Source organism: Phytophthora infestans, genomic scaffold (assembly GCF_000142945.1).
Source record: "Phytophthora infestans T30-4 supercont1.3 genomic scaffold, whole genome shotgun sequence".
NCBI lineage: Eukaryota > Oomycota > Peronosporomycetes > Peronosporales > Peronosporaceae > Phytophthora > Phytophthora infestans.
In genome coordinates this window covers 4289023-4313360 of record NW_003303756.1, presented here as the reverse complement: position 1 = coordinate 4313360, position 24338 = coordinate 4289023, and the positions used below count along the sequence as shown (strand labels likewise).

Genomic DNA, 24338 nt, shown 5'->3' with positions numbered 1-24338 from the left:
CCCGTTCCTGGAAATGTCGTACTTAGTCGACCACAATATTTTGCAAATTGTTAGTCTATTTTTTTGGTTTCAAATTCGCGGGAAGTTAAACTCGATAAATTACCGAACAACACAACAAGCTGCTGCGTTGCTCTAAGCCACTTATCGTGTAATTGTGATAAAGTTGTACATGTAGTAACAACTTCGATGTAAATGCAATAGCACAGCGTTTTTCTTATCTTTTTTTTTACGGTCAGTCGACCCAATTTGTAACCTCTTGTGTCTAACTAGAACTCGGGAAAGCGGACTGAACGATGACGTTGTAGTCAAAGCTTCCAATGTTATAGTTTCGAGTAGGCGTTTCGACTTCAGGATGTTGTGGCCGTTGCCCGTTTTGAGGTTTACAACGCAAGCTTGGTGTGTCACTCAGCCTATTGAAGGCAAAGTAAAAGTGAGTTCATTTGGGTGTTAGTGCTAACTCGACTTGCTACTATTACGACTTCCTTTTCTAAGACTTTTCTTTCTCTAGTAGCTCTTGGGAATTCTCCAACTTGCGACACTTAGTCGTTCCAACGATCGCTTGTCATCACATCTTCCCCCCATGACCGGCAGCTCACTCTGCGTAGGTGAATTCACGTGTGGTACTTTCCTTTGTCAATTACAAAGATACCATCAGTGCGAGCATTGAAAACCCGGAACGGGCCGCCATAAAGCTGCTGTAACTTGGGAGCTCGGGGGTTGCTTCGAGCGATCATTACGAGATATTCTGGGGAGTATTCGTACGCTGCTCTTCCTTGGCTCTCTCGCGTGTTGGCCTTAAAAAAACTTGCTTTGCTTTGCGCTGTTGTTGAAGTTGATTTATATTTGAATCCCTCAGTGTGCCGTGCAGGCCATATTATCATTCGACTGCATCTTGTAGTATGATGACTGCATCTTACACTATAACTCGACTGTACAGCTCGATCGCATGATAGGCTTTACCTCGACAGCATCTAGTACGTGTCGCACCGAAGACGACATAAATCTTTTTATTAGCTACTTCTAAGCTAACTTCGCCCATTCTATTTTACGTTTCAAGCCTCCATCCCATGGACTGCGCCCAATCTACTTCACGCTTCAAGCTTCTCCCATTCGACCAGAATGCCCAGGTGGCAGACGATATACTGAGGGATTCAAATATCAATCAGCCGCGACAGACTATTAGATCTTAATTGGTCGGGGTCGGGTCGCCTTTCGGATGTGCTCCTCTGTTTTGGCCCTTTCGAAATATTAGAACAAGACTGGGTCTGGAATGGCTCCTTGATGCGGCCGCAGTGGTCCAAAAAGCGAATATGTTCAGAGCGACGTTTGTGCTGAGAAAAGAATGTAGAGGCAGTTACTGCGAGACCATACTAGTGGTTTAAAAAAGCTAGCATTTGATACCGCTATTCCAGCAACAGCGCTCGTCTTCTCAGAGTAAACGGACGCTACGATTAAAAATAGCACGAAAAGTGCTTCTCGTCCACCCGCGCGATCTACCTCGGGTGATAGCAACGGAAAGATTCCACACGTACGTAAGGTTTTACACAAGCTATCGCGCCATGTACATGTGGCCTTCCGCAGCAGTCCAAACAAAACCTATGTCGCTCGATCCTGCAGGTCTATTGCGCTGTAAAAAATTGCACGATCCCTGGATTGTCATTATAGGTAGCCCATCCATACCTTGTTGCGAGAATCTTTCCAAGCGGTTGTTATGGAATCACTTGACGAGAGAACTTCCGACTGCACCATCCATCGTCGCAGGCGTATAATCTTCTTCCCTATTGATGTGCAGCCAGTGGAATATACCAGCTTGGCCGGTAGGTGCCGCACCATCCATCGCTGCCATTGTCGCTGCTTCAGCCCGGTGTTGGTGAAGCCAGATGATCATATCCAAATGAACACAGGTGGTAGCACCGTCTACTGCGGTAGTGGCATATCCTTCGAGTCGATTCGCGTGAAGCCATTGCACAGCGCACAGGTGCCCATTCGATGCGGCGTGGTTCATTACGGCTACCGTGCACCCTTCGGCGCAGTTTTGATGCAAATATACCACGACGGAAAGATGCCCGCTAGCGGCAGCCGGGTACCGTGATGGTGTACCCTTCGTTAAGCTGCTCAACTATGTGGTGTCCCGACCCTGCAGCATGTGCAAAAATATTAAGTGATTTTTTTCAGGATAGTGAGCGACGAGTCATTTGATAATATTTCAATACCCGCCCCGAGCAGCCAGCACAAAAGCTTGACTCGAACAGCCTTCGTGTTGATGATCGAAACGTCACTGTAATGACGACTAGGTGGTCACTCCCCGCAGCCATATCTATTGCAGCCACGGTACACCCATCTGTCCGATAGATATGCAACCACTCAGCGGTGTTGAGACTGCCACACTTGGCAGCACCATCCAGTGCTCTCGGAGATGTTGTCACCCCTAATCCGCTTGCTCAAATTATAAAAGGTAAACTACCTCCGGAGGCAGCAGCAACCAGATGTACTGATAGCGGCTCCAGAAAAGACTTCCACATCCATTGAGCCATGTTTAGCGACACACAAGCATTTTCAGTCACTATAAGCTCTTGAGGCCTCTCTCTGATAAAGGATATTATCCAAAACCAACGTTTTATGCTTGAACGGCCCGCCTCACGTGCGATTACAAGCAAGCATTGGTTGGAAGCGACGGGAAGCCTGAAACTGATACAGAAAAGAATAGATAAACTACCACCGCTGATAACTGGCTGAACAACATGATGAGGGCGCCTGCATAACCGGTCACCCTGTTCCAAGAGCGAGAGTAAACCGTGCAGATGACCGTACCGCGCAGCTTCTGGGGGTGCGTCTGCTAGGACGAGGTCGTGGAAATACACGACAGAAAGCCTGTACAGTTGCGTACCCGTGCAGCAATCTTGATTCTTTGTTGCAAAATGGCTGACCATGAAGTATCCTGGTAGCTCCTGGCCTCCTCGCGACAAAATCCGGTTGGCTCTAGCAGCATAACTTTTTTCCATACCCAATTCGAATGGTCAAGTAGAGGTCAAATTGATAAATGGATTACTGGCGCTTTCACTCGACCAATTCCGCTAGCCATCACTCAAAACGTTTTTGACGAGGTTCCCATGTGTTCAAAATCCCTTTCTCCAGACCTTGTCTGTCAGTGAACTTCGGAGCTCCGCCCGAAAAGAAAGCCATGATCTCGCTTGTCGCTCCTTTCGAGTGCTCCGAGCTGGAGTCATTGGTTAAATACTTGGGCTTCGATCGCTTGTTCTGCTCTTCTTGTGTGACTGCACTCGCTTTGTTACCAAATGTTTGGAAAAATCGAAATGTTGTGCTCGCACGTACGCACGTAGGCTCGCTGACTGCGCACAGCCCGTGCGCCGAAAAAGTCGTCCGTCGTGGCGGTAGGGCAGCTTGTCAGAATTGATCTGACGTACTCGACGTCATTGGTATTTTTATCCACTCCAGTACTCGCGAAAATACTGCTACACTTTTGTCCGGAAGTGTAATAGCTGCTAATTGCTGCGGCTTCGCCACCGCTTTTATCTGCGCCTGTTGCACGTTATTTCGCTGGTTGTTGCCTTTGGGTAGCTGATGTACTTCAATCTTGTCGTTTTTCGCGAAGGTTTATATGCAGCTTTTTGTATTTGTCTATACAATTGGCTCACTTTTGGTCAAGGCGGAGTAGACATCGACCCAGACGGATGGATCCGGTTTTGTGTCGCATGTTTGCATCAAAGTTAAGGACTTGGTATTTCAGCTTGTGATGTTTGAATTGGAATTTGACTTCGCGTAATGTTGTCAATCATGGTCAGGGGAAAGCCGCACGTTGCCTCCCGTAACTAGTAGGCCGTATTCGGTTTGCTCCATGCCGTGAAGCACTGTTACTGTATCCAAGGCGTCACTTGGTTCTATGTATGAGCTTACATCACTATCTTTATCATCACGGAGAGCCGTATCATCGCCTGTACTATCGCCGGACACCGTTGTCGCATTTGACGCGTATGCTGCTATCTTTTGCATGCCATGACAAATCCTTTGCTTTCCACGATTGCAGCGCTGGGAAGAATGCTGGACTGATTAATTTAGTACGGCAAGGTAGTCAGCTACTGACCCGGACGCAGATTCTGCATAGTAGTATTTCTATTCTGCTGATATCACTACCACATTTGCCCGTTCACAGAGCTGATTATAGCATATACAACCCGCGGCTTATGCGTCCGGGATCGCACTCCTCTCCGCCCCATTCCATCGCGGCGGTAGTACTTCCAGATTCACACCTTGTGTTGCAGTCGATGTTCCTTGTGATGCTAAAACAAATTCGTGCTCTAATTCGTATACGTTGCTGACCTCGGATGATTGCGTTAAGCCGTCGTGAGTGATGCATTGATCTACGGATCTCATTGGCTGGAGCATGTCCACCTCATTCGCAAACGGTTTATTCATATTCGCCATCGCCATCATACTCCAACGACTAAATATAGTGGAAACTGGTAAATACACGAATTGATGAGAATTAGCAGCAATGCACATCTAATGTAGACATGGTAGAACGTAGCTGCAGTAGAACAGACACGAACGTGATAGCTGAACGGCGTTGCATTGATGTGTACATGTTCGCATTTCCCACTCACCAACATCCAAGCGACGTTTAATGCATGTTGTTGCAACGCTGAGTATCATGAAGTAGTCCCGTTCGGTGCGTACGCTCGACAGCATTGTGTCACCCAGGTATTTCGACACTAGAGAGAGGAATCCGGTAGCATCATCGGGCTGTCGCGACCTTGACGTATGCTTGCGCATGGCGGTAATGCGATGACTTGTCATGGTAGCCTAGTGAGAAAGTAGTTCACTCACTGGTGAGTCAAGTGGGGACCGCATTCCAAGCAGAAGTTTATGCTGGTTCCAGTTAGACTCGACCCTGTTCGGTGTCGTGTTACCTGCCATGAATGACCTGAGGTGGCCTGCCCACATTCCAACATAAGATTTTCCAATTCGCCTCAATACTGTTTTGCAGCGCAGGGCACTCTAGCTTACATATTTGATTGATCGTGAATACTTCTAAGTTAAACGTCGTTTGGATTTTGCTGATTTCATTTAACAACACACCCTTAACGACTCAACCAACAACACAGCACAAATACGCCAGTATGTGAGCTTCGCGAATGCCGATTCAAACGTTTTCCGCTGTCACCTTCAATTTGTCCTCCTTCCGTTTGCCAATCTTGCGCCAGTACTTTAGCTCATGAAACTAGCAAAAAAGATTGTCAGCGTAACGAAATGTCTTCTTTAGCACCCGCCACTCAAAAACGTCCTTATCGATGACGATGATCTGGATTGATTACCTTACGGATTTTTGCTTTCGAATACCCCACAATGCGTTCCATAGTGATCGGGTATGATCAAGCGCTAAAGACCAATCGCGGACATCTCTTCTGCCTCTAACTGTTGTAACAACAAGACTCTTTGTATCATATGCATGATTATTATAACGGGGCTACATGTAGTCAGTTGGAAACGAAGAAGGTTTTTGTTCACGTTTGTGTCCGATACACCAACGGTTACATTTGGCAGACTAATGGTCTGCATCCATTAAAAGCTTTCATTGGTCGATGCCAACACCTTCATCCAATTAGAGTAGTAGGATTCTGTCAGCCATTCGCTGACAAATATGCTACTTAGAATATGACTTAAGGTGAAAAACAAATAAAACAGATAAAACATTTTAATTTTACCGGAAATCGGCTTTTCTTTTCTTACTTAAGTAAACCTATTCTTTCGGACGAAATAATAGTTATTCTAAGTGAAACGCATCTTACGCTTCCTCATAAACGTGCGCTAACATGTAAGCCGAGGTAGTGGACACACAGTAGGTCAATTTTAAGTATGATGTTACATGCCAATTCAAGAAAGCAATAACTATCCAGGCTACCCAGATGTAAACTCAAATTATTGGTTCCATGTGTCCAGGCGATGGCGACCGCGTCGCCCCACTGTGCAAAATACTTTTTCTAGATGCACGTTTGCATCGCAATTACACAGGTGATATCCATTTGGTCCTGGACCAATAGGACATCATTGCCGGTGTCCCCGACAGCAAAATAATTCAGAATAGTTTTGGTGTGCTCTCGAGCTGTCGCGCCCAATACTTGACGAAGCAGATTTCCCGTTGGTTGTGGTGCAAACCCATGCTTTTGCACCATCGACAAAGAGGTGTTTGTATTTTTAAAACGACTTACCAAAGCTGAATGAAATAAAGAAGGACCGCTACAGCCAATTCTACCAGCGACACTCACCTAGCTGTTGATATCTGAAGTAATGTTTTTTATTTCTGTTAGAAGCCTGCGTACCTGAAGTGGGACTGGCAACGACTTGGCCCGGTGAATAGAATAATAGGTATTCCTCCTTGTCTTGTGGTTGTGGGTGGAGATCTAACGAGGAAATAGTTGCTTAGCAATGATAAAGATAATGCAAAATAATAGCCGTACCTCCGAGTCCGGATCTACACTCACCTTCCATTTGGCAACTCGTTTTCGATAGCCCTGACAGCTCGCGCGAAGAAACTTACCATGCAATTGCAAGTCACAATCACATCGCCCGTCATCACGAGCCGACTGTGTTGCCCCATGAGTGCACCACATTCGTTTGTAGCTGTGGGGAAATCTCCCGGGAATCGTCGTTGCCCCAGTGCGACTTGATTAAGCAACACAGGAAGCAGCACACACTGCATAGCATCCAGCTTTATAAAAATCAACAATGTTATCAACAGCGGACGCTGCTCATGTACCAACAAAACACGGACATGTTGTACTTGGCACGAGGTTCAGAGCTTCGAACATGATAGTGCAAATAAATATTAACCTCGAAAGAACGAAGAGCCTCTCGAAAACTCTCCCAGCTGTCAAACGTCCTCACCTGAAGTGGGGTTGGATTGATGTTGTCGACTACTTCACCTTCTCACGACTTTGTCTGGCGTCGCAGAATTTTGGTCTTCGCCGGCGTCGCGAAATGAGCCCAGTTGAACCCACGTTCTTTCTGTCAGGTTTGGTCGCTTTGGTGGAACACTTCCCTTTCGCTGGTTTTAGAGACACCACGACAAGATTTGCGACGGAACGCTACAGAAGGTTGCTAAACAAAACAACTTGCTTCCACTTGTGACTTTCTTCGATGACATTGGTACGGACGGCTTCAACAAATGCGCGGGCAAAGTCTTCCGTTTTGTAACCATTCGAAGCAATATTGTAAGCAACACAAGTAAAGCATCAGCAACATAACATAATCAACCAAGGTGTAAAAATAACTGTATCGACCGACGCGTTGCTATCGCCCGGGGCCACGGTGGTGTATTTGGTATCTGCGGCCATGTCCGCAGCCTCATCTTCTTGCTCGCAGTCACGTTCCCCCCGCTCGCAGCCGCGCCCTCCTCACCCGCCTCCACGCCCTTCTTACCGACAGCGTCGTCCTTCTCGCCCGCTGTCACGCTGAGTCCTTCTCGTCGGGAGACGTGTCGACCTTGCGCGTGTCATCGGAGCTTCGTTCTCCAGGCCCTTCGTGTCTGCATCCTCATTTGCAATGCCCCCTCCTGTAGCCAGATAGTCATAAGCGTAGTCTTCGTCGCTACTGGAATCGTGTGGAGTCCGCGTCCAGTCGACATGCTGTCTTGCCCATAGACAGCGCCGTTCACATTGTAGAATACGGCGTCGTACGCTAGGACAACGTATTGCAGGTTGCCCGTCATTCTACCCCCTGTGTCTTAGCTGTGCTACGCGTCGCTCGGCGCGCTCGTTGCTTCGGTATCTTGTTTTTTTTTCTACTTGTATTTCGTTTTTATTGAGTCTCGTACTTAGTTTAGCTACGGCAAATTTTACATTCCGCATTTGAGATTTTCAGCGTAGACCAATTTGTATTAACTTATTAGTATCCAAGAACACATAAATCCATAATCTTGGTCTGAAAGAGATATCGTCATGTCGTAGCTACGTTGCGGTACGAAAAAAAGTATTGAGACACGTCGAAATGCAGATGGCACAACGAAAGTCTGCGTGCCACACATAACATGAGGGCGGGCAAAAAGAGCGAAGGAGAGGATGGTCCGTATGTAACCAATGGTTACTCGAATACATCCCGCGACCCGCCATTTACTAACAGCCAAATAGCTCCCCGAGTGCAATCCATTCCCTTCATAAATCATTTCGCGGCCAAGGATAAGCAGACACTACCGACTATTGCGCGGCGTACGACGGCCGCATCATGGCTGGCTCGGCGGCGCCCCGATACTACCGACCAATACTATTTCCTCGACGCTACGAGCTACTACGCGGCGTGCCATGGCCACATCATGGCTGGCTCGGTGGGCCGATGCGCGCCTCCAGCCGTGGGCCATAAGACACCTACGATACTACAGTGTGGATCAAATGCAGTAGTGCTCGTGCGGAGCGAATTGAAGAAATAGCCCTTACACAGTTGTAGCTGATGGTGCTGTGGCGCTAGGAAACACCTGTATCACGCAAGACCAGAACGAAATTAGAACTTAGGTGTTGCATGTGACTAAATAAAATTATCTTAAAGCGGCTATTAAGTTACATGCTTATTTCTTATTAGTCCTCCTCGGCTTCCTTTTCAATGAACGCACGCTCCACTTCAGCTCTTTTTCGCTTCCAATACGTCTTGATCTCGTTTGATGTCCGGTTAGCAGTAGGCTCCCAAGTTGGCTCCCGTAACGTAAAAAAGGACCTGTCCGTCGCCAGTCGTCTAGAATAGTGCGCATCTGGTACTTGAAGGACTTTGACGGTCCACACCAGTAGCTAGTACCCATTCGCTTTTGCCAGCGTCATCACCACGAGCGGCGGCTCTAATGAGACGGGCCTTGGTGAAGCGGGCTTGTGGCACCGCATCAAGCAGCCGCTTGATAGTATCTTCTGTACTTGAGGCGTCGCCTCGTTGGATGAACCCCGTTTCATCAGGTACCGGACAGCCGCCTCATCTAAGCGCCCCCATCCGCGTTGACGAAAGTTGCTCCTCCTGACTGACAAATGCTTGGGGGGGGGTCTTGTTCGATGCTAATCGCACTTGCCACGTTAAAGCATTGATCGGTTGTACTATTAAAAGTAAGCAAAGCCGTGTAACTGTCGCTTCTCTAATATACTTAGACGGGGGTAATTTGACGCTAGGCTGCTCCAATTTTAGTTACTAAAAAACTGCGAAATGAAAGTATCACGGGAGGTGTAGGATAATGCGTCCTAAGACACGTCCTAAACTGTCCTATTTGTCCTAAATTTTACAGGGAGATTTTGGAGATGTGTCCTAAAAAGCGACTAATCCTTCGTTACAGAATATTATAATTTGTGTCCTCCAGATTATCCTAAACCTCACATATTAACTTTTTCCGGACTATCTACGTAAATTTACGTAAGAGTTACTTAAAACTCACATTGGCTTTACTTATTGTCCTGGGGCACACCAACCATTTCTGAATCTCCACTACTGCAGCCAAGCATTATGGACCATTGCGGCTACTCCTTCTGCAGCTAGGGCGCTCGCCTATCTGGCCTCTGCTGCCACCTGCGGAAGCAGTGTCTTGTCCGCTCTGCTTACGAGCGCGAACATTCAACAGTGCGGCACGGACCACTGAGATCCCGGACCAGGCCACCATTGACAAGATGTGCGCCTCGACTGCCTGCAACACCCTGCTCGCTGACGTGAAGGCCATGAACCTGGAGGAGTGCCAACTGCCGGTCGGTGTCGGTTCCAACCTGAAGGCCGACCTGGTAGTCTACGTGCCGTCCAACTGCCCATCGACGTCGGCTCCCAGCCCGGACTCGCCTGCCACAAACGCACCTGTTGTCGACACCCCGACGACGCCAGACAACTTGACGAACCAGGCCGAGCACACCGCCGCGCTAACCAAGACCCCCATCGCTTGCTAAAACCGCGTCTTCGGATCGACTTGCAGCCAAGTAGCCCTTGCGAGTACTTTGCTGCTTTTTGAGCCCCCCCCCTTTGTCGTCACGTTCTGATTATTAACCGTCGTTTGCTGTGCATGTTGAAGTCGCTCAACCGTTATTAGCGGCTATTATTACCTTCAATGACTATCATCCTTTGAAACACTTTAAAAATATTGTCACACACTTTGTAGTAGAGAAGTTTTGTTGAGGTGCTTTTCGCGCACAACAAAGAATCGGCTGCTCTTGGAGAGAGGGGCTTTAAGATGTTTATTGTTTCTAGCTAGGCCAGTTGAGGATATGGCTTGAGGACAGTGCATGTTGGGCTTGGTGTTGTCCTAATAGGACAGTGGTCTGAGTTGCAGTCTGTCCTATTAGGACAGACTGAGTGTCCAGTTGTCGAGTGTTTTATTAGGACACGCGGACCCTGGCTTGTTTCGTCCTAAAACCCATTGTGTTGTCCTAAATATGGGTTTGTTTATGAGCCGAATTGCTACTTTTTTATCCCAGGTGTTAGAACAATAGGACACTTTAGGACTCCTAGTAGGACGCATTCTCTCCTACCTCACGGGACATATATTAGTGATAGTTTTGCTTGAGGTAGTTATACCCTCATTCAGCTCTGAGTGCGTGGTCATTACTCACCGGTCTACCGGACGGGACGCGCGTACGACCCGTACGCGTACGCCGCCGTTTTTATTCGAGACCGAATGGTTGATCAGAGTTCTTTGGCCGTTTGAACCAGGGTAGTCCTTTACCTGTTTATAAAATAGGGCATGGAAGCAAATAGCAAACTTGAGGTGGTACTTACATCCGCATGACATTGTTTCCGCGTCAACGCTCCACCTGCCCATTGGCTGGCCTTCTGTCTCCATCCTGGCGTAGTTTGACCCCATCTGGGCTGACACATATGTCACCTCGCGACTGCATCCTAGCTCCGGCAGATATACGCGGTGGCAGCCACGAGACAGCACACGAACAGCATCCGGGTTGGGCGAAACGAGCAAGAAATCAATGCTGGATCGTTTTGCAGTCACGTCCAGGAGGAGGTCGCGCTGACGAAAATCTTTAGCCGAAGTTTTCAGCTGCTGCGAGGCGTCGGGTTGTGTTCTTGGCGTAACTGAATGATGTCGACAACAATCTGCAAGTAGTTGTAGAAGGCCCATAATCTTGTGCTTGGTCCGAAGAGTATAATTGCGGTTGATCGTGGTAGCATACCCACTAGGTGTGTGAAAACATCGCCGCCCGCCAGAACACACTTTTCATTCAGACGTTGTTGAAGTAGCTCCGAAACCTGGACAGCTGCTCTTCGCGAGATCACTTCTCCAGAAAAATCTTCATTTGTTCGTCATACACTTCCTTTAAGATACGAAGTGGAGGTTGTAAATGTCAGCGATCACCCGCTCGACAGGTCCTCCGCTTTGCCCTTTAGCTTCTCATGAGCCGTGGTCATCACGTGGTTGAAACACATGATATACACATAGGCGGAAACCACACAAAAACTCGACTTACCGCATTTTCTTGACCAGCAGCTGTCGACCTGTCACGGCGGTGAAACCTTTGCGGAGAGACGAAAATGCTTTCGTGTAAATCTCCTCCAGTCGCTGCGAGCTGATGAACAGAGTGAGCAGGTGCAAGGAACGACATCTGTCAGAGACCCCACAGACGATGGCAGGGTACGACATTTGGTGTAACCTCAAGGTGACGTTCATGTGGAGCACAAATGACCCGGGCTCACAGGCAGCACTGCGCAACAGGCGCTTCGTGCTAAGCTCCATCAAAAAGTGATTTCATCGGAGCCGCTACCGACGTCAGGCTTACCGTAGACCTCACGCTCCCAACCAAAGGAAAATGGACGAGTGCCGGACACATCGGTTCCATACGCTAGTTGGTCGATCTGAACCGAGATCTCGTCATGGTAATCATTTTGACGAAGCGTCTTCTTGGTGAAATGGGTGATGAGCCATTGCACTTCGCGCAGGGTAGGCATCTCGTCCTCCAATAGCCCGTACCGTCTGGCCATGTCCATGCGGATTCGAGCCGGCTTCAGACCTTGCGACGCCATTTCATGGCCATAGTCTTTCAGTCGAGGGGTCAGCTGGGGCTTGCGTGGTTTGCGAACAAGAGTCTCGTGAGCACCAGACACCGCGATCGCTACTCGGTGGAGCTCTTTACAGGTAAGCAATTTGCCTAACCAGTGACATACATCACAGGGTGTCGCCGATTCGCATGTTTCCGAGGAACACCATTGCAAATCTTATGCGGTCTAGAGAGCGCGCATGCGGAGCATGGAACGAGCAGACTCTTGACAATGATATTAAATTTTGGCTAAAAAAACGACTGATATTTAATGATGCAGAAATATGGTTTGGGGTTGTGCTATTCAGCAGGATCTAAAAAAGAACGAACAACGTTAATCACCACAGCGTTTCTGGACCTTATTGTTGCTCTAAGCCCCTTTAACGTTTCTCTAACGTTTGCTCCTTTTGTCTCTTTTTTTACAGGGAGGGGCTCTTCCGATTCAGGTCACACTTTTCCCTGCTGTTCGATAAAAGCGCTAAACATACTAGCCGCGTAATTATTTTATTTCTTGTTGACCCTCGTCGAGAGCGTTTGAGTGCGGTACAAATCTCTCCAATGTGGTGATTCTTAATGAAATGGCGCCTTGTTTTCTTAGGAGCTCTTGTGATTTTGAGAATTCATAGACCATGACATCGTTCCCGGAAAAACACTCTACAATGCCATGAAAAATAAGATTATAGAGGGCTTAGAGGCAACCTAACGCTGCATTAAGGCTCTTGCTACTCCTACCGAAAAAAAACATTGAAGTCAAAGCCATGTTTTTTATCTTGCTCATATTATGTAGTTCTATCCATGCTATACAGCACTCACCACTAAGAGTACATGTCTAAATTTCGAAATTTATCTTCCATCGCGTTTTTGGTCAATGTAGTTCGTGCACATACCCAAGTATCGGAGTCGAAGATACGGCACCGACTTGTAAAGGCCCTTGTGCCACGGAGTACGAGCAAGTGTCAGCTCCAGTACGATCAAGCACCACAGTCCACAGTTGTCGCTGTCTTCTTGAAGACACTAGGTAAACTTGCAGTAGTTGAGCTCGACGTTCATCGGTAGCAGCGGTTCTACAACCTCCTTGATGATATTCTCCAGCTTTTTGAGTTTATTTGTGCCTTGCTGGGGATCAAACAGTCGGCAGGCTCGGGCTTGAACATCTATGTGGTAGGCTAACCAGTGCGCTCCCCCGAAGTTTATCATACCGATTCTATCCGTGTTTGCTTGCAATAAAGCATTGTACGCGTTCGCCACTTTGCGCCTCCCTTAGTCCGCAAATGATGGACTAACAACGCCAGTATTGCCATACTTGACAGCAAGACTGTGCATGGATGTTTGTATAGATGTTGCAGAGAGCCAGGACAGTAGCGAAAGCTAAGCAGTCGAAAGCCATCGATGGCCTCGGTACCAACAACCGACAAGCACCTCGTTATAGCAATATCTACCTGAAAGCAGCTCGTTAATTTATTCAGCCTTTACGCTATACTCTGGTGCGCTTGACGCACACAAATTTGCAACTTTGCGCAGCGCTAGCTTTCGCTGAGCTTGATCAATCTTTTTGCTGGCCTTGTTCGAGAGTTTTTTGTTCCTCATGGGCTTACTGAACTGGTAGGGCACTTCGTTCTTTGGCTGATTACATTTGGCGGTGTCGATGTCGATGGCAGGAATCTTGTGCCTCGACTCGTCGTGCTGCTCGCTCAATCTCTCGTCGCTGGTCTCGAAGCCCAAGCAAGCGTGCGCGGCGCTCCAGCAGCGCTTCTCCACCGCAAGATCCTTCACTCTCGTCGCTTTAGGCTCACGGGTAAGCACAGCAACATGTTCATTCAGCGTTCATCACCACTCTAACCAGCACGGACGCTCCACCTACCATTTACGGGTCGATTTGGGGAATGACGGGAAAATCTCTAAAACTCTAAAAACAGGCTTCCCATCTCGAATTTGCTCATTTGTCTCATAAACCCACTGGTGCTACCGCACAACACACTGCTCCTGCATTAACGCCACCCAAATATGAATGCCCCCTGAGGGATTTACAAATCCCGCATGCCTCGTCTCATTAAGCCTGCCAGTCATGTCTACTGCACATCTTCAGCTTAAATGGGACGAAGCATATCTGCCCCCCCCCAACGGGTTGTTCCGACTACACTAGTTCATTACCGGCCATTTGCAACCGAGGTTGTATTGTTGGAGATCGTCGATCATTGATTGGCTGATGGCATGGTGTCAGCCAGAATTGCTGCTGGAACCGTGCCAATAGTGCACAGTGTCATCTGCTACTTTTGTAGCCTGCTCGACAGCAGACGCTGGTGCGCTATGCAACTGTAGTCAATACAAAAAGCAAGACGGTTGCATTGCAGAGAGCCAGTATACAAATATCGTGTCGTCCCTGGCTACACGGGCGTAGAGTGAAGGCACCACGATGATGGGACGCAGAAACACTTAACAAAGAAACCAGACCATGACAAGCCGCTACAAGCCCGAGCTCGTCAAGTTCATGTCCTATAAGGACAATGTCTCGTATAGTAAGGACCACACGTTCACGACGGAGGCGCTACTGCGTATCACACCAGAGGACTTGTGTCGTTGGATGAACAGGCAGACGTACGGAGATTCAGAACCAAGTGATGAAATGAGGCCGATACATCGCCGCTTGACGACTCTTGAGTTCACGAAGAAGGCCATTTCGTCGTTCACGCCACGCATTAATTCAGCATGGGATCCACTAACAGAACGTGGAAACCCCACCCAATCTGATGCAGTGAATAAGTTAGTCAAGAGGGTGAAGAAGTTCGAGGTTTTCGGCGCAAAGGATCTCAGTCCAAAGCCCGCCGACCCATGGAGCTTGACGAATTCATAAACCTACTCCTACTAGTACGAGCCCACTAGGAGCGCAATGATAAAGCGTACATGGTGGGCAGTGTGCTAAGTCTTCAATGACATATTTGTGCTCAGATCGATGACATGATGAAGTTGCAGCTCACTAACTTCTCGCCTAACACTCAGTACCCTTCAACGCTCCTTCTTCAAATGCGGTGGTCATAGAACATACGGGAAGAGCGTGATTCCCCAAAGCAGCTTATACTTGGCAGCATGGGCCCCAAGATGTGTGCTCTGCTTAATCTCGCCGTGTTCATTGAGTCAACAGCGAATGTGGCAGGCTCAGAGTATTTGTACGGCAATCTGAAAGACGGTGATCGCAATGTACGACGATACTTAACCGATATGATCGATAACGAAGCCTTCAAGAAGCTGAAGGCAGGCAATTTAGGAACGCATAGTCTCCGTAAGGGTGCAGCAACGTATGCAACAAGAAGTGGCATCTCAAAAGACCTCGTGAATTTGCGGGGTCGTTGGAGAACACGCAAGGGTGTGATCGATGTTTACGTCGATAATACTCAGCCATATCCCGATGCATTAACCCCCCCCCCCGCACTTATAGGTTGTATTTGACGACATGTGACCAAAAGGGGCGCCAGGTCCTGTTTTTCCACATGTTGTATATACAACATGTTAAAGACAGTGAAATGCACAGGGTTAGGCTGAAAAATGCACAGAACACGCACACAAAACTCCTCCGATTTGTCACAAAGGTTGCTGACTCCCGCCTCGTGTAATCCACTGATTTCACACATTCGAGAAAAAGCAACGGGGACCAGAGATGGTTGGCCGACGCAAAACGCGTCGCGAGTCAGAAGCGTTCCTCGCCCGCCTGGAAGGCAAAAGCTCGGAGGATCGGGTGCGCTTGACTGCCCAACACACAGCATACCTGAACCGAGAGAGGGAGACGGATGCTGACTTCGGGAACGAGGCCGCGGGGCAACGCAGACGACTACGGTGGCCGCGACGAAGGTAAGGCAGACGACGACGGCTATGACTCGTGGGCAATCCATTCCGGCGCTTCCGAGCCGACCACCTGTTGGAAAGACGGCGTCGTACATTGCAGCAGCAAAGAAGCTGCGGGCAGCTCGTCTCGCAGCTAAGGCCAAAGCGGAGAAAAAAACTTGAAAGGGGAAGAAGAAGATGACCAAGGCCCAGCGCGAAGCTTTAGCGAAGGAAAGGAACGCGTTCAAAGAAATGGAAGCTGTAGCCCGTGTGGAGTCTATATCTGCACGACGTGATGCCGAGAAAGCAAGGGAACGTGCGCACGTGGTCGACGAAGAACGCAGCGGGGCTGAAGCACGCCAAGCAGCGCTGAAAGCACTAGCAGCAGCAAGGAGGAAGGAATCGTCAAAGTCTCCCGCAGCGAAGAAGCAGAAGAAAACCGCCAGTCCGCACCTTGCTGAACCAGTTGAGGATTCAGATGCAGACGACGAGAGTATGCTGTCTGCATCAAAGTACGTGATTCTCGACATGCTGAGCATACTACATTAACTAATTGTTTAAATGTTGTATCTGATGTTATGTTGTTTCAGATCACCACCAATACCACTCGAAGCCACAGTTCTGCCTCCAACCAGACATCAAACGGCCAGGTAGCTTCTGCGATGATATATATACTGCATGTGTGAACGCATAGAAGATGTATATTGACGCGTGATGTGAACTACTTTGGGACAGGGTTTTGAGTATGGATACGACTGAGCCACTCACGTCTTCCGCTCCAGCTATGAATGTATCCGTTGAAGATTATGATAATGGAGCTCTCAACTCGGACTTGGATGGCGAAGGCGAAGATTCGGATGACTGGTATATTGAGGAGCAGGACTTGTCTGCAAAGCACACGGACGACGATCTTCTCAGCGAAGATGCAGATGAAATTCTTTCAAGTGATAGTGATGGTAGTTTGGACGGTGCAGAGCTCCTCAATTGTGACAAGAGGAAAGCCCAAAGAGAGCTGGAGAAGCGACGTCTGCAGGCAGCTATCGGCAAGCTGCGACGTGACTGGAACACAACCACAAACAATTGGGACACGCTGACAAAAGACGAGATGCAAGCGCTCGCGCAGGATGATGCTGCTCTGAAGAAGATGCGAGTAGACAACTGGGAGTTTGGTAAGGTTTGTGAGATGATGTATATACAACATGAAACTAATGTGGTATATGTTGTATGATGTTTAGATACCGCATCGCATCCTGAACGAGCAGAACCATACACGAGTCTATACAGTGGTGACAATGGACCAACGGAGGCAGCGATTGAAGTAGCCGAGTCCCCATTACAGCTCTTCTTCTTCTTCATACCTCGTCGGCTTTGGCGCCGGATAGCTACTGAGAGTAATCGATACTATCATCAGCATCTCAATGGACGGGTCGACAGAATACATGCGAAGCGAGTGGCTGATGATGCAGAGTTGACTAGGGAAGCTGTGATGTTGCGGGAGACCAAGAAACACAAGGACATAAAGCCAGAGCACATTGTGCATTGTATCGGGCTCCTTATCGCGAGGATGTTGGTCCCTCACAAGCGCCGTTTTGCGGATCACTGGGTAACGACCCGGGTAGGCGCTGTCCCAAAAGGCACATTTGGCGACTTCGTGGGGAAGTCGCGCTTTGAGCGCATCATGCAAAACCTGCATTTTACCGACAACACAGACCCGAGAGCTGAAACGGACCGCGCCTGGAAAGTCCGCTCCGTAGTGGGCACGCTACAGCAGACGTTTGCAAGGGGATACAACGTCCCTCCCGTTGTGTCGTTCGACGAGGCCATGATTCCATCAAGATGTCGTCACAACGTGACCAGGCAATTTATGAAGGACAAGCCCCACAAATGGGGCACAAAACTGTTTATGACATGCTGTGCTGACACAGCGTATTGTCTACGGTGCGTAGTTTGACGGCCTCCATCGTGGAGTATTTTTTTTTGGCTAAGTCTCACATGTTGTATTTGTCTACCTCTGTATTGTTTGGAATGTTGTATTGTGCTGCATCGAAGTCTGGAAGTATTTTGTGGGACTAACCAGCACTCAGACGAGCTCGGAGGTCAATCGACGACCCGATTTTCAGCAGACCCGAACTCTGGCCCTGCAGCGTTTATCCGTAATCTGCATGAAGTTCTTCCTGCCCCAGAAGAAGGTGTGTACCACGCTGTGGTGACGGATCGATTCTATACGTCGATCCAACTAGCTTTGCAGCTCCTGGCTCGGAATGTATACACGGTTGGCACTATACAGCCAAACAAGAAAGGGTTTCCGCCAGCTCTCGTGACCAAAGCAGCAACTCGTCCAGCTCATATCCCCCGCGGGACCAGCACGATCGCCGTCGCAAAGGGCTGCGATCTTCTACAGGTAATGCTTTGGTGGGACCGCCTTCCTGTCTACCTTCTCTCGACTGGCAGCAGTACATCTATTGAAACCTGCGGTAAGTTACTTTTGGGTCGTGTCTTAGTGACGACGGCTTCCTAACTTATGCTGTTGTTGCTGTACCATCGAAGGGCGGCATCTACGTGGCGGCAGAAAGGAAACCATACCCTGCCCATCAGCGATGCGCGACTATCATCGCTGGATGGGCAGGGTTGATATTCATGACCAGCTAAGGCTACAGCGCTATTCGCTGCAACTCTCGGTGTGCTTTCGAAAGTACTACAAGACGGTCTTCTTAGGCCTAGTCGACATGGCACTCGTGAATGCCTATATCATTTTCCGTGAGGCTCGGAAAATGGTTGGTGAAGGTGCTGATCATGCCGAGTTTCTAGCAGAGTTACAGGCGCAGCTTTTGCAGGTCACTTCGGCTGACTTCATTGATGAGGTATATACTACATGTTTGCCGGTGATCATGTGGTAGATGTTGTATCGTATCTGACTCGTTTATTATCATGCAGACATTTTTTCCAGCACCTTCCGACCAAAATGTGGCCTCGATATCAGCTGCCCACAAATTGACCGCGTTTCCAGAGTGGACCCAGAAATCCGGGAAGGTGTTCGGAAGAGGAACAGCACCAGTGCCAGGTCTGCTCGATTCGCAAGCAGAAGGTCGGCCAGCGCAGTGCAACGAGGTTCTATTGCGAGGCATGCAGCGACGGTAACAAGTAGTAAGTGTGACAGTGGCCTATGCAATCGTACTTTGACTAATTGTACTTCTTCATGCACAGTGTCTACCTCTGTGACCGAGTCCGGCCGGGCCACTACCCAGGAAACACCATGACATGCCACCTAATCTGGCATGTCATGTGGAAGAACGGAGAGGAGCGGCCTCACCCTCGTGTTGGTCGTGGAATCCAGATGCGCAGCCCGGCAAAGAAGCGCCGACGCGCCGCTAGTGATACGGAAGAAGGCAGCGGCGCGGAGGAGGGAGGCGCTGGCAGCGGTACTGTGGAGGGGGGCGCTGGTTCTGAAGGCAGCGGTGCGGAGGAGGGAGGCGCTGGCAGCGGTACTGTGGAGGGGGGCGCGGGTTCCGACACTGATGTCGGCGCTGAAGAGAGAAGTGGTGGGGAGGGATGTGCTGGAGAGGACGATAGCGAGTAAGAGTGGGCTTGTCGATGAATTTCTAACCTGATTCAATATAAATGTGTTGCAATCATTGATGACGATACACATAGCCATTGCGCTTCGTACATGGCATGTTCAAGCCCTGTAAAAGGGACACTTCTAATATGTTGGATATACGTCTTCTTCAGGTTTGTTGGCGCAGCGTGGGTGTCTTAGACAGCATGTGGCTACATAGCGCTGCGAAGAAGCTCGCAATCAATGTATCACCGAGCGTCTGACCTTCCCGCAGTGCAGAAAACGTATTCGTACTTACGGAGGTCAATTCAAACTCAAGTTTAGCCTATTTTTAACATGTTGTATATACAACATGTGGGGTCGTAGACAGGGACCAAAAATAGCCGTAAGTGCGGGGGGGGGGGGTTAACTGTAGCATCATTAGCAGGACCTGCAGGCCCGTGCTTTTACGTAGTGAAAACTGATATTGGTTGCATCACGCCAGACCTACTCGGTAACCAGATTGCACCGACAGTAAAACAGCTCATGGGCGATTCAATTGCGGCAACTTTAGCATTAACGTTGCTGTGGGCAGCAATTGAACCGTCGGGCGCGTACGAGTACGCGCTACTGCCAAACAAGCTCAAGCAAAGAATTGTAAGCGTGTACATAAGCGCTGGAGGAAGTGCAGATCTTAATCCTGTACAGCGGGAGGAATTTTATGTTGCTGGTGACGGCTCTCAATTAACACTAATCCCTATCGGTAACGATGAGAGCGCAGACCAAGCTCAAGTAACAAGTTCTCAGCAACAGCATGCAGCAAGATCGACAGGAGGTGAGGGTACACGCCGCGATTTTGGGGCCCTCCACTCGCAGATTGCTGCTGGACGACGTCATACGACAGAAGTGATGAGTGAAATTCAGCGTTTACGACACGAGCTTCAACGCGAGCAACAAAAGACACAGGCAGTATTAAGACGATTCGCAATCCAGGGATCTTTCACCAGAGGAGCTGTGCCAAATGCTGCCCAGAACAGCCCAGCAGTGACATCTACTACTCGACGTTTACCCGGAGCCAGACTCTCAAAGCGGCCCAAGGATCTGTACGAGTTATGGCATGAGTATCAATTCGGGTGCGGCGAATTAAAAGCAGCGAAGGACTTCACAGCCATTGAACGAGGCGCAAACAAGTTCGCATTCTCACGGAGAAAAGTGTTTTGGGACTTCGTGTCAAAGCTGGTTCGGTCAGGTTTCACGAGTGACACTGCGATTGACAAAGTTTATACTGTTTATGGTAAGCAAGCTTTCGGTAACTAGCATCTTAGTAGCTTTACGATAGGACCGAAATCGAGGTGGGCATCCGGGTCTGCGAGTGTAGATCTGTAGACACTTCAACACAATTATTTCAACCAATCAAATCTGATTAGCACGTTTAGTTGCAAAAAAGGCATGCATTCTTACAGTTTTTTTAGTATGTCTTAACCCTTTCATACATGTAGATGTAGATGGACCAGACTGGTAGCAACTGTAATACAGTTCATCAAAAACCGTTCGTTTTTTGCTTCGTGTTTTGGAGAGGGCTTGGCACACAATACATGTAGCCCCTGGTTTTAAATTGCATGTGTACGGTAACCATCAGCACCGCTTCAGTTCCGGTGCATTTACATGTATTATACATAATATAATACATGTAAATGTAACCCCAGTCTCAGACTGAGTCTGGGGTCCGGATCTAGGGTTGGTGATGGAATCCCCTGATCTTGCCTCGCACTTGTACATGTACAGTTCACTGGATACCCATGTAACCATTGACGGAAACATCAGGGCCTTAAGGTACAGTACTTGTTTACTTATGTATGTACTGTGAGCTGCATTTGAACATGTTTTACCTACAAATGATACTTCGATACAAATACATGTACGTGTAGGTGTACACTGTACAATACAAATGGTACTACGAATGTAGTATAACCCTTTGTCTCGCAGTAAATTGCGATTTATTTTTGAATTTTCCAGATGATTTTTTAGAGTATGTATTCGGAGATCGGAAGAATCCGTTGTTGACAGGCTGTGTGAGTTGACATTGACAGCGGGGGGGGACGCCTCTACTTGTGTCAATGATAGCCGGGTACCGGTATGCCTCTGTCAGTGACGAGGCAGCTCAGCGGTAAAACTACGCTGTGAAGATTAAATTCGCGATGGTGCTAACAATTTAGAGTATGAAAACCTAATTATACTTGATTAATACTTACTTTGAAGTAAAGAAAAGTAAATTTTAGTTAAATAGCGACGGTTAATGTGAATGGAATTATTGTATCGTGAGTTACCGTACGTGTACACGGCAATTGTATCGTGATTTTCTAAATGATACCGTACATCTACACGCCTCCTTGTGAATGACAGAACGGGTAAATCACACAGGAACAAGGTCTGACACACAGAAAATGGGATAGCACATACAATATGCGTGGGACACATTAATGTCACATCACACCACACTATCTAAACGTGTGCCACAATTGCATAGGACAAAACACACCAGCCTCGGGTGTCTACACACCAGTGAATATTAGCGAATCACGACCAGTGCTATGAGCCAATCACCGCCCTATATATCCTTTCTTTACAGCAAAGATCCTTCTTCATACAGTAAAAACTGAACCTTGAAGCCCTCCTTCCCCTCCCTCAACGAAAGATGCCCACGACGACCAAATGGACGACTGTCTGCATCGACATGGCTCGCGAGGATTCTCAGCTGCTTATGGAAGACATGAAGGCGTTCATTATTGTGAAGAGTCAGCTGGTTCCGTGTGTGGTGTGTGCACTGACCAAGCCACACAAGATGCGGTACCAGCTACTTAGGTGCTCCTCGGAAACATGCAGCGCAGCCACGCCATATGACGCGTGTCGGTGGAAGGGGAAGGTGCTCACGTGCCAAAGCCTTAACCGCGTCACCATAATGGAGACTGGTGCTCACGAGACGCTGGTGAAAGGTCCTCAAAAAACCAAGATGACCCCCCCCCCCCGACTCAAGGACTACGGTCGTGAAATGGCTACGCAAGGGTTGAAGCCCGCTCGGATTCGCAATGGGATGGCTCGGCGATTTGGGCTGACTGAGACAGAGATGCCAACGCTACGTCAAGTGCAGTGGTTCGTCAGCAGTTACTCTAAGAAACATCTGCACCGCAATGACGATTATGACGAAATCCTGGGCCAGATCGACCAGTTGGCTTATGGCCCGACCGTCTCAGACACGAATCCTTTCTCGTTTGGATGGAAACGTGACGCACACGGCAAACCAGATGTGGGGAACGGCTCTGACGAAAAACCCTTTTTGGTGGGGCTGACAACGAAGCGTCTTCTACTGAATGCGGCCCGCGACCCAGCGTCATTTGTGTTTCACATGGACGCCACGTTCAAGTTGAACCAAGTCGGGTATCCTGTCATTGTGTGTGGCATCTCTGACAAGTGTCGCTCGTTTCACCTCGTGGCACTTTTCATCACATCTCAACGCTATGAGAACATTTACGTGACAGCGCTGACCGAGCTCCGCAGGGTTTTTACTTCCGTGTCTGGGGGGCGACAACTGTTGGTCAGGTTCGTCATGGCCGATGCGGAAGCTGCCCAACAGAACGCTGTGACACGAGTCTTTGGTATCGATTGTGAATTTGTCTACTTGATGTGCTTCTATCATGTGATGGCCAAGGTTCACGAAAAACTCAAGGGCGTACCGGATCACCTGTCCAAAAAATTAATGACGGACATCTATGATCTCCATTTCGCGGATAGCCAAGATGCCTATGCCGAACAAGTGAAAGCGGTTCTAGCAAAGTGGGCGGATGAAGAGCAGCTGATTTGGTTCCAAGGCTATTTTGAACGTACGTGGGTGACAAGTTCATTTTGGCGTTGGCAATGCTTCCATACCCCCAGTGGATACGCCACCACAAACAACCCGGTGGAGCAGTTCAACCGTCTGATCAAGCGTGACTACACTCTCCGAACCAAACATAAGATCGGGACACTGTTCCAGCTGCTGGCGGATTGTTGCGGTCACCAGTCGGTGACCTTAAGAATTTTCAAGGAATCCCCTGAAGCCACCCATCAGCTAAACGCAAGGGTTAAGGAATTTCGCCACCGAGATCTTCTTGTGGATATGACTCCCAGCCGGTCCAGTATCGACTTCCTACTTGTTTCTCCAAACTCAGACGTGGTTCGTGTGAAGTCACGTGGCTGTGAGCGTATCTATCTTCCAGAGCTCGGGCGCACTCGCGAGGTAGCCCCGGTGTCGGCCCAGATGGGAGTGAATTACGCGCGAATGGAGGCATTTGGACAGCCTGAGGGAGGCTGGCATGTGAATTTGAATACGAATTCGTGCGGATGCAAGTACTACTTCAAGTTTGCTATCTGCACTCACGTGCTTTTTGCTCTGCAAATTAAGAGCTACACTGGACTGGATGGTAAAAAGACTCTTGTTAATCGCTCTGTGTCTAAGAAACGTCGCCGATCGGATACGCCAAGTACCCGAGTTCCTGCCGGTCGCCCACTAGCAAACCGACATGCGTTGAATACGGAGTAAGATCCGTTAGCCGTAAGTACAGTCGCAGCTCGGTAAACAAAGAAACTCTAGCTTCGTGTCTATTTTTTATATTAATAATAGCATCACGTTCACCTTCAGTTTTATCTTCACTTCAAACTAATCTTGGTTTAGTCTCATTCTCCAAGTCACCTCGACGATGGCAAGCCAACAGGACGGGACCCCAACGGACCCATCCCCACCAACATCCTTTCCGGCCTTCTTCAGGTGGTGTCAAGCGCACCTTCGAGCCCGTGGGTGGGGGCGCCTCGATGAGGCTGCGGCCCGTTACTTGAGGAAATGGGCACATGTTCAGCGAGGTGAAACCTCAAATACAGCAGACGCAATCAAGCGGCTGCTCGATGCTGTGCCACAAGCACGTATCAACAAGGCCCGCCTCATTGAG

The 24338-nt window shown here is 48.7% G+C and overlaps 2 protein-coding genes and 1 pseudogene across 2 annotated transcripts; 2 read left to right on the top strand and 1 right to left on the bottom strand.

Annotated features, from left to right (window-relative positions):
* Positions 1–9550: 9550 nt before the first annotated feature.
* Positions 9551–9908, top strand: PITG_22710 (annotated as a pseudogene; the record flags this gene model as incomplete).
* Positions 9909–13022: 3114 nt separating this feature from the next.
* Positions 13023–14204, bottom strand: PITG_02838 (uncharacterized protein; the record flags this gene model as incomplete). Its single annotated transcript, XM_002907676.1, has 3 exons — positions 13023–13174; positions 13508–13789; positions 14174–14204. 3 exons carry the CDS (start codon positions 14202–14204, stop codon positions 13023–13025), a joined length of 465 nt encoding a protein of 154 aa, XP_002907722.1.
* A 256-nt stretch (positions 14205–14460) lies between these two features.
* PITG_02837 (uncharacterized protein) lies at positions 14461–14859 on the top strand (the record flags this gene model as incomplete). The annotated part of the gene is made up of 2 exons (XM_002907675.1): positions 14461–14789; positions 14844–14859. 2 exons carry the CDS (start codon positions 14461–14463, stop codon positions 14857–14859), a joined length of 345 nt encoding a protein of 114 aa, XP_002907721.1.
* Positions 14860–24338: the final 9479 nt, after the last annotated feature.